Raw genomic sequence first — 16,751 nt, forward strand, 5'->3', positions numbered from 1 at the left:
ATCACAGTATCACAAAGCGGTCATACGTTGAACATTTCGTAGGAAGTAAAAAGACAGTCTCATTTTTTATGTTTATTTATTTTGTTACACACAGTAGAAAAAATACAGGTTCTGACAAAAGTTACTGTATTTATTTCCCAGTGTTTTCATTCCATTATTTCTCATCTATTTTGACTTTTTAACAGCCATGAACACTTGCCTTCAGTGACACACACCCATCAAAGTCAAACTTGCTTTTTGTCCTACTTTGAGCAGCATCAGAATCTTAGCAGAATCTATAAGTTATTGTGTGACTTTCTAATTAGTTTGGAAAGAGGCGTCGTTATGTAGGATAAATTAATGAATGCCAGCCATTCTGGCTTAGCTTGCAAATCATTTTTACAATTCAGATATATCTTAGATAGTTATAAACACATTGAATGTTACTTAACATTAAAATGTGATTAAGTTAGATATGAAATTAATTTTAGGTAATTTGTGACTCTCTGGATTCCCTTGGGGATTTATTAGGATTCTCTTAGCAATGAACTCAGGATTTAAATTTTTTTCCTTTCTATTATTTTTAGAATGACTTTAGTAAAGATACATGAAGTGTCTTGGTTATGTTTATTTAATTCATTACAAGTATAAGGTAGGCTTTTTTTTTTATTCAACTATAGTTTATTTACAATATTGTGTTAGTTTCAGGTGTTCAGCAAAGTGATTCAGTTATATATATATGTATATAATTTTTTATTCAGATTATTTTCCTTCATAGATTATTATAAATTATTGAATATTGTTCCCTATGTTATATGGTAAATCCTTGTTGCTTATCTATTTTATATGCAATGGTGTGTATCTGCTAATCCCATACTCTTAATTTATTCTTCCCCCCACCCTTTCCCCTTTGGTAACCATAGTTTGTTTTCTGTAAGACAGGTCCATTTTCAGCCTCCATTTAGATTGTATATTCCTGAGGTGTTCGTGAAGTTGAGAAAAAATGGAACTCAGAAAGAAACTTGGGTATAACCACAAGAATTCTGTAACTTTTAAATTAGTTTTGAGGCTATATTGTTTTATAACCTTGTAAGCTTCTAAATTTTGACTTTAAAGGACAAACAACAAATGTAGTTTGGCAGTATGCATTTGAAGGTTGGTGAAATAAATTTTCTCTCGTTTTTTTCACATGGATAAAATAAGTGCATTTTGCTATGTAGCTCTTTCGTTGTTTGTGCCAGCAAATTGGTGGACAAAGCTACATGTTGAGATCTAGCCTCGTTTAAGAGGATTCTTTTAAAACAGTAAGATTCAGTAGTTACTATGCACAGACTTTACAATATTTTACTAATTTTATTATTAGTCAACTAACTTATAATCAAGTGAAATAAATTTACAGTGTGTGATTGCAGAAAGTCGAAGATATGTTCTTCATTTTGATTTTATTATATTCTGGCCTCTAGTTTTTCACTCTAGAAGAGGTATAAAAATGATACAGTGATATTCTATTCTAATTTTGTTAGAATGTCATAATTAATTACATGACCCACAATTTATCTTTGATGTTTTCTTTTAGATTTTCTTATATTGCGAATCCTTGTTTTTAACTTTTATCTTTTTAATCCTCTTCCTAGTTTGGACTTGGTGTCTGATGATCTAAATCATCTTCATACATTAATCAGTTGACTACTGAATTCATTTAAGTATCTGTGTAACCCTAAGTCACACTACACACTGGAGAAAGAACTTTACCTGCCTAGGTGAAAGAAACATTTTCTTTACCCTTGATGGCCTAAGTCTTGTGGGAGAGAGGGGCAAGGTGAGAAAATCATTAGACTACTTTGGGAAATTTATTTAGCATAAAAGTGTATTCAGAGTGGTACAGTAACACCAGGGAAGGGATGACTTTTGGGGATAATAGCAGGAGGTTTCTCAGTGGACAGGTTGAGTTAGTAATCTAAGGCCAGAAGAAAGCAGATGGAATTCCAGGCAAAGAGAGCATTGCATGCAGAGAGGCCAAGAAAAGTTGCAGAACAATGGGATGTTTGATGAGACTGGTTTCATGGTGGAGAAGAGGGCCTGAACAAAGGAGTTGCGAGATGAAAGATGAGTCTAAAAAATAAGGTCGCTTGGAGAGAGTGAAGGGTCTTCTTATGCTTGCTTTACTCTAAGGGAACCATGATCATATTTCGGAAATGGGAGCCAGTAGGTTCATCCTACTTGGGGATTACATGAAGGGGAGATATTTTTATCTCCATTCTACAGACAAGGGAATGGATGGTTATCAAGTTGATCATTTGTCCTGGGTCATAGAGTGGGGAGGTGGTTTACAAAACCCAGTACTTTCTGGTTCCAGGACTTCTGTTCCTTTAGTATATACTAGATTTATTCCCCAGAAAGAACCTTGGGTATAACCCAATAAAGTGGCAATAAAGAACCTATAATAAGGGGAAGATAGTCACAGGGAAATGGGAGGCTACTGCGTAAATCAGATTGGAAATGATTATGAATTGAGTTCAGACATTCGTAATGGCGATGACAGAAAAACAGCATAGATTTGAGGGCCTTTGAGAAGTAAACCTAGTGGTTAATCAAATGTTGAGGGTAAAAGAGAGGGAGAAATTGATGTTATTCTAGGGTTTCTACATCTGCTACAAATGAATTTCGCTGAATGGGCTGAAGGAAGGCAAGGAATGAAGAGAAAAGTTGATGTAACGTGCATGTGTCAACAGTCAAGGTGGAGTTGTTCAATGAAAGCTCCGTGTACAATCTTCTTCTGTAGTCTTTCTTATAGGAATTAGAGGGAGGGAGTAAATGACTGAAGCTGGGAAACTTGAGTTGCTGTTTCATCTGTAAGCATCTTTAGGTCCAGATGCAATTTTTGCCATTCCAGTCTCCTTCTAACACTTGCCTGCGACATTGGTGACATTCCCTGGATCTTGCTCCATAGCTGCATACCCTAGGTCTTGTCTGGAAGATTTATACACATATATTGAGCTCCATCACAGTCTCTCGATAGTCAAGAACTAGCAATTTTGAGCAAAAATATTAAAATGTGGTTATTTGGATAAGAGTTGACTAAGTGACTAGATTAAAGGCTGTTAACCATTTTATTACAAGCAAAAAGATCGAGAAAGGTTAATAGAATAAATCTAGGTTTAATTTCTGGCATTTTATAGTGACAGATTTTCACCTCAAGCCTTCAGAACACGTAGAGTTGTTGCTTGAGTCTCATTGTGTTTAACGCAGGTCTGTACGCATGTAAGGCAACTTCTTATCCATGATTTACTTGGGTATGAAGCCCTCAGTCTTGTTTATGTTGCCCAAACATGGCTGAGAGAGACAGCTGCGACATTCTGAATCCAGCTGGCCACAGATGGATCTTCAGTGAAGCATGAATCCGTATGGGTTTGGTGATCTATGTTTACTGCCTCTTCTTAAACATGCAGAGATTTGGCTCCTAAATCACCTGGCATTGACTGCATCCACTTACGTATGGGCAAAAGACTGAAGTAAACTGGAGCTTTTGTTGTTAGTGTCTCAAGACCCTCCCCTGTAAGGCCAGTCATTATATTATAGCTTTATTAACTATTTAGCCCATGCTAGTGTCTGCTTAGTGTATGGCCACTTGGCACATGGGTTTCCCTAGGAATGACAGGCTTAGTAGCTCATGTTATCAGGTTGTCATGGTAATCATGAACCTCTCCAAGATCCTGTATGTTGACGTTTCCACACATATGTTATAAGTTTGATGGTTAAGCTTGAAATCTCAAGAAAAAAATAAAAACCCAAGTTGTAGCCTTAAAAGAAACTTGTTTAGAATCTTTAAAGAAAATATCCTTGATAAATATTTACCTAGAAGGCGGGTAGGACTGCAAGCTCTTCTAGATCTGGGCATAGTGGAAATAACCAGCTAAAGCACAAAGCAAAACAAACAAAAGATGAATGAAGAGTTGAAATAATTAGCTAAAACTCTGAACAAAACTAAAATGTTAATTGTGCCTCCTAGCAAATAAAATTTAATTTTGAATCTGTCTCCCAAGTTCACTTTTTCAGAGTCCAGTGTGATATTCCAAAATGGCTAAAATGACTGATGTAAATATATGCACAGTCTGTCCTTTTTCACCTGAGCAGGAAACAGTGTTAAATGTTAATGGGTATGCAAATCAACGAAGTGGTAGTTGAAAGTTTTCACAGCAAGTCTGCATATGTGTAATTCTTCTTTACATTTGTCCAAAGCAGCAAAATTAAGAATAACTACTAAGTTTTATATATCACTCTTCACTTTTAAATATATTAGTTAATTCGTAAATTGCCTGCGCTCTCTGATCTGCATTGTTATCATGACATTCAGTACTCACCATCTGCCCACAGTCACAGAGGAGGAACAATTCTCTATTCTGTGCTGATATATCTTTTTAGATAAATATAGGATAGTTATTCTTCAGTCAAGGAGATACAAATATAGTTGGAGAAATGGAATAAACATACAAAACAATGTAAGAATATTTTAATATCTTTATAGGAAAGTTCATGATTCAGTCTTATTTTCTTGCTGTTTCTAGGGTTTAATATACATGGGTTTGTTTACCCATGTCACACAGAAATAAATATGAATAACTTGGGTCACTTTGTAATTTCGTATGTTAAGCAGATGTGTACTGATCACTTACTATTTGCAGGCAGTGCCCTAGTTCTGGGGAAACAGCAGTGAAGGGAATACACAAAATGACCCCCTGTCCTGGAACTTGTTATCTAGGTTTAGCTATTGCTTTTTCTCTCAGTTTTCCGTGATTTTCTTGACTTCCTAGTAATTTTTGATTGAATGATGGATGTTATATATAAAAATGTGTAGAGGATCCTGGTAATATTTTATTCTTCCAGAAAATGTTCACGCTTTCCTCTGTTAGGTGCAAAGGAGCTGACCGCTGTAACCCAGTCCTGGGAGGGACTGGGTAAGGACTGATGTATAGTTTCATCAAGGATCCATCCATCTCTGGTTTTCTCTAGCCCTCCATACCCTTGTGCATTTTCCTGGGCCATTCCCTCTGGCAGGTTCTGAGCTAGACTAGTTTCCCCAGCTTGGTGGAGTTGCCAGACCTCGGCCACACTTCACAGAGAATGTCTTAGCCTCTTAGCATCCCCACTGCAGAAGTTCACAATTTGGCAAATGTCTTGAAGGAAAGCCAACTGCGTATCATGCTTCTTTCTGAGCCTCTCATTTCTCACAAGAATCTTGACTCCTTGTTTCAACTGTTGCCTCTTTAACCACCTGAGACTGCCCTCTGCCCAAAGTCCGGATTCTCATCTTCTTGCCTTGCATGCAGAATCAGCTAATGTCCCCAGAGAGAACACAGCTAACCTTTCCGCAACTTTCTCCAATCTAGTATCTTGGTTTATCCAGTTCTCCTTGCTTCAGCAGCTCTCAGTGCCTTTAAGCAGATTTGGGGAATTAATTTTTATATTTTATTTATATTCTTTTAGTTGTTCTTGGCTCGATCATTGGTCTGTTGCACGCTTACCATCTCATTACTATTTTTAGTTACTGAAATAAAAGAATGATGCCTTCTCTTACAGATGTCTGTACAACCACAGGGAAGATAGCCTGAAATTCCTACCCGAACCCTACACATTCTAGAATTAATTGACAAAGTAGACAGACAGAGATGCAGCATTAAATTACATCTTCAAAGTAGGTGTCTGGACAATTATCAGAGCCAATACATTATAATACACTGAGTTCACTTCCCAAGAACCACTTAGACTGGTCAACTCAGTTATAAGGGGGAGGCCAAGACTGATGGTAGCTCTAGGGAGCTGTAACTTCTGGATGCTGCTCTTGACTTCTTATTATGAATTATCCTCACTGGAAATAATCCTTGATCACCACTGTCTTACTAAAACACTGGGGAGCTGAGATATTCTTTGTGTATTTTATACCTCCACTATCACTTGTAGGAAGAAGATATAGCACAATGGTTAAATGCCTGGATTTGGGAGTCAATCAAATTTAGATTCAAGTATTGTCCATCAGCTAAATGCTTGACCTCGGAAAACGTTGCAAAAGCTCTCTAAAGTCTCAGTCCCATATATGTGAACCAGGAATAACTATACATTTCATTGTACTAATATGGAAATTGATAGAGATTTTGTATTTCAAGTGCTAATAGCAATCTCTAGCACATGGTTAGCAGGCAATTTATGGTAGCTCAAAATTTTTTTGTCTATTATGAAAACCCATGGAATTAGAGACTCAGAATTCTGAGATGAGACCTTAAGATGTTTACCTAGCCCCTCCAAAGTGATGAATGAAGCACATGGAAAAAGAGTTGTAAGAATTCATAAATTTGTTTTTGTTGTTAATAAAGCTATTTGAATATGTTTCTTTTATGGATGGAAAAAAACTATCTGAAATAACTCTAGGGAAAAAAGAAACTGAATTGGAGATGGTTTAACTCTCAGTGACTTCAAAAATGTGCTTCTTCATAGTTTCAGTAGATAACTAATAAACATGTCATTCTCTACTGCATATTGTTGTAAAGTTAATCTAAAGAATCAAGTTTAACTAGGACTCTAAGTTGTACAAGCATTATTATGCTTAAGAAAAGGAACACAATTAGAATAAAGGAAATCTCAGTGAAAAAACTTAGAGTTAAAAAACAGAGAAGAGAGAAATTTGGTTCCTCACTACCACTCATTAGTTACATGGTTTTGATTGGGCAGGTTAAGTGATCTCTCTGGTTTTCTCAGAGAAATTACAAATTGGGAAAAATAACACTTAGGATTTTCTTGACTATCAAACGAGAAAATGAAAATGCTTGATAAACAATAAGTGTGGTCTCATTAATTGTATTTAATGGTGGGATGTGCCTCTTTGAGCTGTGAGGAGCATGAATTGGTGTTATAGCAAGCAAACAAGAATTAGCTTTGTAGACAGAGTGGTGAAATTAAATCTTCTGGTCATTGTTATTTAAGTAATAATTTCAACCACATATATTTGAATCAAATTTTACATTGCTTCACCGTGTGGAAATTTTCCTCAAGCCTCGATATGCTCCCGAACAATTTTCAGATATGACACTCCATCTCAAGCGTATTCCCAGCACCCTTTCAATGGCTCTGACTTGCCAGCACTGAAGGAAAGTGAGCTCTTCTCTTCCTTTCAGGTTCCTCTAATTCAAGAATTGTTTCTGCTCTCCTCATCCTTGGGTGAGCCTGAAATGCTGCCTTTGCTGAGTATTTCTGTTTGATTTTTCAAAAGCTCTTGTCAGTCCTACAGCTCAAAAACGAAATGCACATGGTAATTGGTAATAACCACAGTCAGTCTCTAAATCTAATTGGAACTGACCCAGACACCCTAGGAGCTCTTCCTAGGCCTTTCAGGTTCGTGAGCCTGTGTGTTGAGACAAAAGCCAGACAGCTCATTGAAAGGGGGAAAAGTCCCTTTGCCTGTTGCTGAACCGGAAAGCTTTTGACTGTATGGCCCTCTGAGTCCGGACAATGTCTTGTGTGTTTGTTTCCACAGAGCATATGTCATTACAGACTATATGGGCATCCGAAATGAAAGTTTCATGAAATTAGCTGCAGTAGGGACCTGGATGGGGGACTTTGTCACAGCTTGGATGGTAAGAAATTTTAACTTCACCCATTTCAAACGTCAGATGGAAGACATGTTCATAATGTTGGGTAGACACTGCTTTTGATGGTTTAGGACAAAATAGTTACCTCTCAGGTGGAACGTATTCGTGAGTATAGATAAATCTGGAAAAAAATCAACACAATTACAATGCTAATGATGGCTCTCCACCAGGATATATTTATGTATAAAATACATGTATCTGTGTATATATAAAAATACATGCATAGGCATGTATGTGGACATACAAACGTATACACATTCATAAAACTAATGGAAAATTCTTCCCTGTGAAGTTCTAAATAAATTTGTGAAGATTTTTTTTCCCCGACATGAGCACTTTTCAGGTAAGAAATGTTGTTTTTGACCTGTGTCAGAAGACCATATGAAACATTCTTTAAGAACTTGAAAGATCGTTTTCTATATTCTCATTGAATCTGCTAACTTAATGGTAACGAAGAGTTCTGAGAGTTGTCTGTTTTAATCTCTTTTGTGTCTTATTAGTCTGTATTGTTATAACCCTGTAATAAATGGACAAACCGTGTTTCATGCTGAGCTCATCTGCCGAGAGAGTAAATGCTTCTTTTTAACCCCACTGGGTTAATTAAAGACAGTGTGTAGCTTAAAGACCGTAAGCCCTGTAAGTTTAGAAGAGAATCTCAGAGTGCAAAGAGCATAACTCCTCATAAAAGTGGAACACTTTAACCTTCACTGACACCTTCCTAAGTGTAAGTAATCCTAATTAGCTTTATTCATTCATTCACTCGAAAATGAGGGGACTGACCAAAAGAAAGATGGTGCCCACAATAAACGTGACCAGACGTGCCCCAACAGATGTGTTCCTAATACTTAAGGGAATTTGTCACAACAGTTACTGCCACTTCTAATGGTAGCTTTACTGCTTACCTAGAGCAGGTGTTTTCAGGGAGCAGGAAGCATTTATATCTTAACTGCGACTAATGCCACCATCTTGCGGATGTATCAGGTAACCACAGAAGAGTTTGCATAGCCTGTTTTTGAGATTTCTCTCACCTGTCTTCAATTTTAGAATGTTACCAGAACAAATTACCAGATGCATCCCATTCAGTTGACTCTAAAATCATAATCTGAAAAAGTTATTTATTTGTAATCACTGTAAATAGCAATTAGGGTGAACTAGACATGGAGACCAGGCTGCGTGGTCCATTTCCATTGGGAAGAACTATTTAGAAGGAAATATGTGAACTTCAAACGTGTAATTTCCTTAAAATTTTAGGTAATGCTTTTTGGAAATTCTGCATTAATTTTAGATTATGATTTTTGACTCCATTTTATGGTGCACCTACTTAATAAAGTAGAAAAGAGGACTGGATCAGGAGTTCCAGAAATTTGGATTCTCTGACCCTGCCATCTATGCTTTGACCTCCACGTATAATATACAGTCCTTTGAATCTTAGCATGTACATTTCTTTAAAGGGATTAATCATTCCTACCAGTGCTACAGGTTTTGTATGAAGATTAAATGTGTGGCCCTGCGGCAGAACTTAAAATGCTGATATGTAAGGAAGATATAAGTGCTTTATTGTTACTGTTCGTGTTTTTGGACCCGCACCCCTGACTGGGCCCAATCCTTTGAAGTGGGCAAAGGCAGCTCATTGATCCAAGCCTTAGGCTTCCCAGATTTTCTGTCCCTTCAGTGGAGCCCCAAGGGTGTGAGAATCCTGCCTTATCCCAGGCCTGGGGTCCAGGAGTTTCCTTCGTATGGCCGGTGCTAGAGTAGGCTGAAACAATAGGGTACCTTGCTTCCTCACTTCTGCCCGACACTGACTGTGATCGAAGTCCGGGGAGAAGCAACAGACCAACAAAACCTAGGAGCTTCTCTGCAGTTTGCAGGCTCAAGTTAGCCATGTGATGCATAAAGCATTTTCTTTCCCATGACGACATCATTATTTATCTGGGACCCAATTCCACTCAACTTCTCCCCAGACTTTCCCTCAAAATGGTGTTTCCTAGGCCATATGTAGCTCTGCCTCTATTTACTGGTTACATCATTACTTTTTAAATTAGGCTATTTTTCTTTTGAACCGTAAGGTGGGGTCTGATGCCTCGGCAGCATTGCGAGGCAAATGCATGGTATGACTCTGACTAAAGACCTTGAACCATTCCTGGTTGGATTTCTACTCCGCACTCTTGTGGTTTAGGGGGTTACCAATAATTTCACATTGCAGACTGTGATCTTTCTCTCTCTCCAAGGTCTGGCTGATCTTCAGAGTTCCTCCTAAACTTACTTCTTTAATGCCTTCTATTTCTCCTGGCTAACCTGATAAGTTTTTTTTTTACCTTTTCCTATACCCTGGATTACTGCTCTAATCAACACTTCCCATACCACAGGAGTAGGGCTGGGTTGAGACTCAAGAAAACTGTGTTGTAGGTTTAACCCAGCAATGGGATCTTAAATCACTTAACCTTCTGGGGCCTTTCCTCACTTCCTTTCTGTAAACTGGGGGAGAATTCAAGTCCCTTTCTGCTTATGTTATCTGAAATACTGACTTTTCCCCATTAGACACAGGGATAGAAATGGCAAAAGAAATGATTCTCTCCTGATTTGAAAATACAGTCACACAGGGAGGATTCCCAGACCACATCATTTCTATTCCCATTTCTATTTGCTGACTGGGTGGTAAGTTCCCATATAAATATTTATATGTCTACATATGTGCACATTGATAACATTTAAAAAAAATAATAGTTTTCCTCATGAGAGGAGTCTCAGGAAGCCTTGACCTTCACTTGTCCATAGGATTCTCATCATGAAATGAATACCAATGATGAAGGTGACTGGTGTGGAAAAGCGAAGGACTATTGACATTTCCAATAAAAGTGTGCCTTTCAGTGTATTTCAGAAATGGAGGATTTCTCTTCGGTGGAAATAATTCAGAACTTTTGACGGTTTTAAAAGGCATCCCGGGACTGATGTAATCCACAGGCAAGGCCAGTACCAGCCAATCTGACAAATATCTTTGATCCTCACACGGCTGGGCGTCAAATTCTGCTGGGTTCCATTTCGTAGGCAGTCCTGACTTTTCCGGGCTCTGTGGTAAAAGCCTTGGTGCAGAGCGCTATACGTATATGTCAGGGTTAAAGTTGCTAAGTTTTTTTGTCAAATAGATTTTTTTTAATTAGGACAAGAAATACATGAAGTGGTGAGTGCTGTAATTCAGTGCTGAGTTGGTCCTTCATGTGACTAGTTGTGGAGGAGAGCTCTATCATGAAGACACGCATAAAACAAAAGTTCTGGGTGTCTCATGCCACGCCATTGCCACGTGTCCCCACAGTTGCCCATGCTCTGTGCTGTTAAGCAAAGGATGGAGGAGGGCCGGCCAGTCCCACAGCACATTGCTCCAGCCTTACCACCTCCCCCTCTGGAAGACAGAGGTCCTGGCCTCCGCCAAGGTCTCAGGTGGCAGGGTGTTCTGAGAACATCATAACGGCTCTTGCTTCTGCCCCTCACTTAAGACCAGAGGGAAGAGTCACTTCCTGTCTGTCTACAGCTGATCATCCACCCCCTTTCCCCAGCCCCTGCTTTCTCCTGCCCTGACGGCTTTCTCTTCCAGCAGTAAGTGGCGCCTGGCTCCTAATAGTGGTGGGGACATTGGACTCCGTTGTAAGCATCCTAACTCAGACCAGAAGCCAAAGCTGAGCTGACTTTAACTTGTTCCCTTCTAAGATACAAAGGAATTAAGTGTAGGAGGATGCACATGACCCTTATCCTGCCAAAAAATGGGGGCCACACTGGGGACTGCTCAGCCTTTTGTTACTTCTCTGCCCACTGTCCCTGTAGTCACAGGTCCAGGATCTTACTGCCTCCTGTCTCTGGCCTCTTTCCCTAGGCTAGCTGGTTTGGAGTAGAATGACAGCTAGTTCCAATGTTTATTTATTAAATATTTGGGGTTTTGGTTTGAAAACCAGAATGATAGGTAGCAACTGGCATTTCAGCAGAGGGACCACTTCAGACCAAAATGTACTGTTAGTTTTTTAAATTAAAATATATTAAAGGTTAAATAAAACATGGCCAAAAAAAAAAAAAAAATGGTTTGAAGTTCATGGTGGTAGGGAGGTGAAGGAAATTACAAACAAAATGAAGTTGAGCCATGACCTAAAGACAATTCTGATGGGAGACACTGAAGTTGTCATAAAGTTTCCTACATTATAAAACTACATTCTGTGTGTATAGCTCTCAGTGGTCGCAGAACCCTGGTTGAGCTTGACATGCCATTCCCAGTGTTACCTGTGGGTGTTTGTGGATTCATGCCACTACTGGCAAAGCTAACTCCATGGGGTCACATTGTACACTCATAAAACAACTCCCTTGTTTGTCAGTAGTCTTTACCTTTATTTCAGGTTCTCATAGTGACCATTTGGTTTTAAAATTATGTGTGATTTTAACAGCTTTTTTTTTTTTCTTCTTCTTTGAATTCATAGTTCCTTTAAAGCCAGACAAGCTCAGTCAGTACCTTCATGTGGAAAATGCATTTGGATTCATGAAACATAGCCTTTGTAGTTGGATTAAAACAGGAAATAAAATTGTAAAATTTGCTTATTTGTTTCTCTCTTTGGAAGCTCTAAGCTGTAAGAATATGATTTTAGGGGGAAAAAAACGTGTTTCTAAAAGTATATTTTATCCTTCTATTTTAATTATGCCTGTTTTGTGTGTAAATACCACATTATCCTTCTAAATATTTGAGTGATAAAATCTGCCTTTTTATTTTTCACACATTTTCTACTTCCTCTGAGAGATTTTTTTGATTTGTATTTATGTTGCTAATATCTTCGTTTTGAAAGATTGTGTTTACTTAAGAGGCAAAGCTGAAAACTCTTTCTCATTTACTTGATTATAAACTTCGTGAGCGGAGCTACAGTGTCAGCTGTGTTCCCAGTTGTATTCCCAGCACCCAGCACAGTACCAGGCATGAAGCAGGTGCTCGAGAAATATTTATTGAAGGAGTAAACAGATAGATCTTAAGAACACATAAGCATTCAGTTCTATTTCTCTTTTTTTCTCATTGGATTTTGTGACTGAGTGGTGTTAAAATGGGCATTCTACAATTTTGAAAATGGGGAGGGATGAGAGCTGTATTGTTCAGGGTGCGTGGGTCTCAAACTCCGTTACTGAGCATGTTTCTATGAGCAGGAGGACACGTGCTAGGAAACACGCTTGAATGAAGTAGTAGATGGTTGATGTAATCCTCTTGGAATGGTGATGTAACCTTTGAGTATAAAAGGCATTCTTTGGTAAAATAAAGTCTGAGCCTCTTAGAGCTCGCCAAAGGGTTCCTCGAATGGTCATCATTGCTGTCAGGGGCATAGTTCTGCTCCTGGAGCAACAGAAGAAGGCTAGATTGCAATATAGCCCTTCAGCCACTTAAGCAGAGAGCTGTTACTGTACTATGTAAGACAGGAAATCGGTTAAACTTCAGTGGACAGAAGCAGAGAGAATTAAAGAATGGCATATACTTGAGAATAATTTATGCTTCTGGGTTAGTGTTCAGTTATAGAGGGTGGAAATATTTCTGCAGCCTTCAAGAGTAAAGTATTCCTTCTAGCTTAAATATAGAAAATATGAACTAAATTTTGTAATTTTAAATACATACCTAAAATTTGGTGAGTTTTTCTATTGTCCCCATGTTTATTGCATACTTGCTAAGGCAGGAGTATGATTGTCTATGTTATTTTTATTTCACCAAATTAATAATAGTTTATTTGGTTCAAAATTTTCTGTCATATACATTGGTGGACTGTTCTGCAAATGCTAAGTCTGTCAGTGAACAGTAGCCTGGAATATAACCGACATCACATCTAGCTTGTTACTCTGTCTGGAATTGAGCTTGTCAATTCATATTATGATCAATGCCAGTTTTCTAATTATTTCTTTTCCACCGATATTTCAAAATGACAGAATAAAGAGCATAATTGAATTGATTTAGTATCTCAAATAAAGTAGCAATAATAGCTTTACTGAACTTCCTAATAAAAAAGAATTTAAATTGTGAGACACGGGATAGAAAGATCATAGTTAGTAAACTCACTGAACAAATGTATATGACACATGGAAGGGGCAAATCAGGTATTTAATCATTGGAGCTGGACCCAAGAGCCCGGCGTTACTCTGAGATTTTCCCTTTTGCTATCTTTGCCTGCTGGTTTGTTGAAGCCCGTTCATGATTACAGTCCACTTTCTGGTGAGTTGATTCATGTTTGGTAAATTTATGTTGCACTCCATTATTTTATTTTATACAGTGAAATTGGAAACTGGATCAAGCATTTAACTAGATAATAGACTTTCCGTAAAGATTCTCTCTTAAGTGAGATACCGTATGAAAGAGCATGCTTCCGGGATTTGGGGGCACATGATTTATTGTGAAAGTGCTCTTCAGGGAAATCTGTAAGGAGATGAGAGACGCAGGAGAGAGATGGGGAAGGAGGCAAGCAAAGATGCAGTCATGTGGCCTCAGGTAGCCTGTCCTTGGCTTGATGTTCTGGGCGGGTGTTATGTTCTTGAGGAATGGAGCGTACCAGTAAGTGAAGAGGATCTGGGTGGGACACCAGCATTAACTACCACACAGAGAAAACCTAAGGGCAGTAGATTGCATGTCACTCATAATTGCCAAAAAACATTGTCAGTTTGTTTGATTATTTGATTGCAACAGAGAGTCTAAGAGAGGAATTTTTTTTATATATATTTCCTTCTCATTAGAAAATTTAAAAGGAACGAAATATGGTCATTTTGCTTTTGCATATATAAATATTTTAATGTATCTATAAATATTTTAACATTGTGTTTCATGTTCCTTCAAAATAATAAGTTCTTACTAAAAAATTAATAAGACAAGAGGGTCTAACCTCCTGTTTTCAGATAGCATCACAAATGGTGAGCAAGAGTCTTAATTTTTAGAATTCTTGAATTTTTAAAGTACTAACAATATAATGTAAAATAAAAAAAAGATTTCTTTTTTTTTTAGTAAAATAGATTGTAGTATAGCATATAGATATGTAAGAATAGAAGCATAAATTCTGGCTCTGCTATAACTCTCTAAACTCAATGTCTATGAGAAATTCCATAGTATGTTATAGGTACAGTGTATGTAATTTATATTCACTTATTAGAAATTTATGGAATATATTATTCTAAGAGTGTGAAAGGCACCTAGGAAAGTGTATTGGATTGAACTACATTAAGATGTGAAAGACACTAAGGACATCTCTTGTAGAAAGACAGTCCCATTAGAGGCAGGAGATGCTCACTTCATCTTTTCTGTCCCCAGCTTAGGTGTAGCATCTTTCCATTCCATTATACTTCATTTCTATTACTGGGTTTATACTTCCACAAGGCAGGTGTCCTCTTTGTCCACACATTCTTTATGACTTTTCTAACATGGTGCTCCATGCTTTTTAAAGCACCGTTTATCAGTCATTTGCCTGAAGTTTCAGTAAAAGCCAGGAGACATTGATAATTTTTTTTTCCTTTAAAAGTCGATTCTATAATGAAATGAGTACTCATTGTTAATATCAGCTCAGATTAGAACCTCAAAAATGAAGCTGTGTGCTTCTTTTTATAGTGATTCTAGAAGTAGTTGGATTATTCCCCTTGTACATTTTAAAATGTTTTATTTAGTGCCTCTTTCTGTGGGCCAAGCACTATTTTATGTGTGTGTATGTGTGTAAATTCTCAATTAATTTTCAAAATTTTCAATGCTTTCAACTACCGTACTAACCTGCCAAGGCTACATAATTTTCTTGGGCATATTTTAGATACTAACAAGACATGGAATATAGATATAGAAGTTGGTTTGATTTTTTTTTCTGCCCATGTGCCAATAAAATTTGTTGAATTTTGTCATCAGTTGGGAGAAGGGAGTGCATATTTTTTTAGGTACCAAGTGATTGATAGTACATCACATCCCAGCCAAACTATTACTTTTAAACTTTAGAAAACTCAGCTATTTTTTCCTGTTCCCTTTTGACAAATATAGGTGGTCGAAAACATTTTATTTCTGAGGCTGGAAGAAAGTAAAAGAATAGCTTTATATGGTAATACTCTTAAGATAGCTACTTCAGTTCCTGGTTTTTTAAGTGCTAAGTGTTTTGTTTACATAAAATTGTTACCCTTTAAGCGGTTGTTTGCCCCAGTGATTCTTAGAGCACTGAAGATTTTTATATTCACGGCGTGTACTGTATTTGTAGTTAAATGTTCTATAAACATCAAGAAGAAATTTATAACAATGAAGTGCCTAGTCCTTAGTCTTTTGTCACTTTATAAAAACGATTACATCATATTTCAAGAGACCGAAGTATTTGAGTGAACAGAAGGAATATTTTGAAACGAATAGTTAAGGAGAACCATGTATGCCCTCTATTCTTCTCTGTTCTTGTGCATCTGAAGGCTGATTGGGAAATCCAGAACTTCCGTTTGCCCTCACTGACAAAACGTGTTAGGGTTTAGCCCAGACCTGAGCTGACTTCAGTATCTTCCCAAGTCTGCCAAGTTGCTCTGTGGAATTTCTTACGTAGCTTTGTGAACGTGGCGTTGCACAAAGAAAGGGGTCAGCTAAGCACGCAATACTAATGAAACTTACTAGTTAAGTATGATCTCAAATAAATACCTTTGACATTTCTGAAGGTTATCAAATAGAACAGAAGATTAGGTTCACATTAGTAGTTTATTCAGTGCTATAGACCAGGGCTTACAGGAAGAACACCACACGTGCCCACTTAAAAATTCCAGACTGTTCTTGACTACTAAGAGGAGAGTCTATTTGAGAACTGTTGCCTAAATGAGTCAAGCGCTTGAGATGAAACAGGAAACCTGGAGAGACGCCATCTGTTTTCATTGAAAAGAATGGCACCTCTCACAAAGGTTTTAAAATACATCATAAAAAATGCTGTGAACCTCTTGCTATTGAAGAAAAATGAAAGCTGATAATTTTCAAGATCTGAGTACTTTTTCCCTTGACTTATCTTATAATTATCCTAATTTCTATTTGACATTTTCAATTTCAACTAGAGGCGATAGAATCAATGAAAGATTTCTGACAAATCTAAGTGCAGATCTGAAAAAAAAGTGCATTTTATTTTGCTTCAATAAAAATTGAGCAGAATG

General features: G+C 37.5%; 1 protein-coding gene across 3 annotated transcripts in view; it reads left to right on the forward strand.

The window, feature by feature from the left end:
• The window catches only part of TMEM117 (transmembrane protein 117), a 441,213-nt gene that overhangs the window by 242,437 nt on the left and 182,025 nt on the right, over window positions 1–16,751 (forward strand). For 2 of the 3 annotated variants that reach the window (XM_031462722.2, XM_031462720.2), the window contains one exon: window positions 7,505–7,604. The exons of the other annotated variant lie outside the window; for it this stretch is intronic. In XM_031462722.2, coding sequence (XP_031318582.1) covers window positions 7,505–7,604 — 100 coding nt within the window. The remainder of the gene's footprint in view (window positions 1–7,504; window positions 7,605–16,751) is intronic. 3 annotated transcript variants of the gene reach the window in all.

The sequence above is a fragment of the Camelus dromedarius genome, chromosome 11 (genome assembly GCF_036321535.1).
Source record: "Camelus dromedarius isolate mCamDro1 chromosome 11, mCamDro1.pat, whole genome shotgun sequence".
In the NCBI taxonomy this organism is placed as follows: domain Eukaryota; kingdom Metazoa; phylum Chordata; class Mammalia; order Artiodactyla; family Camelidae; genus Camelus; species Camelus dromedarius.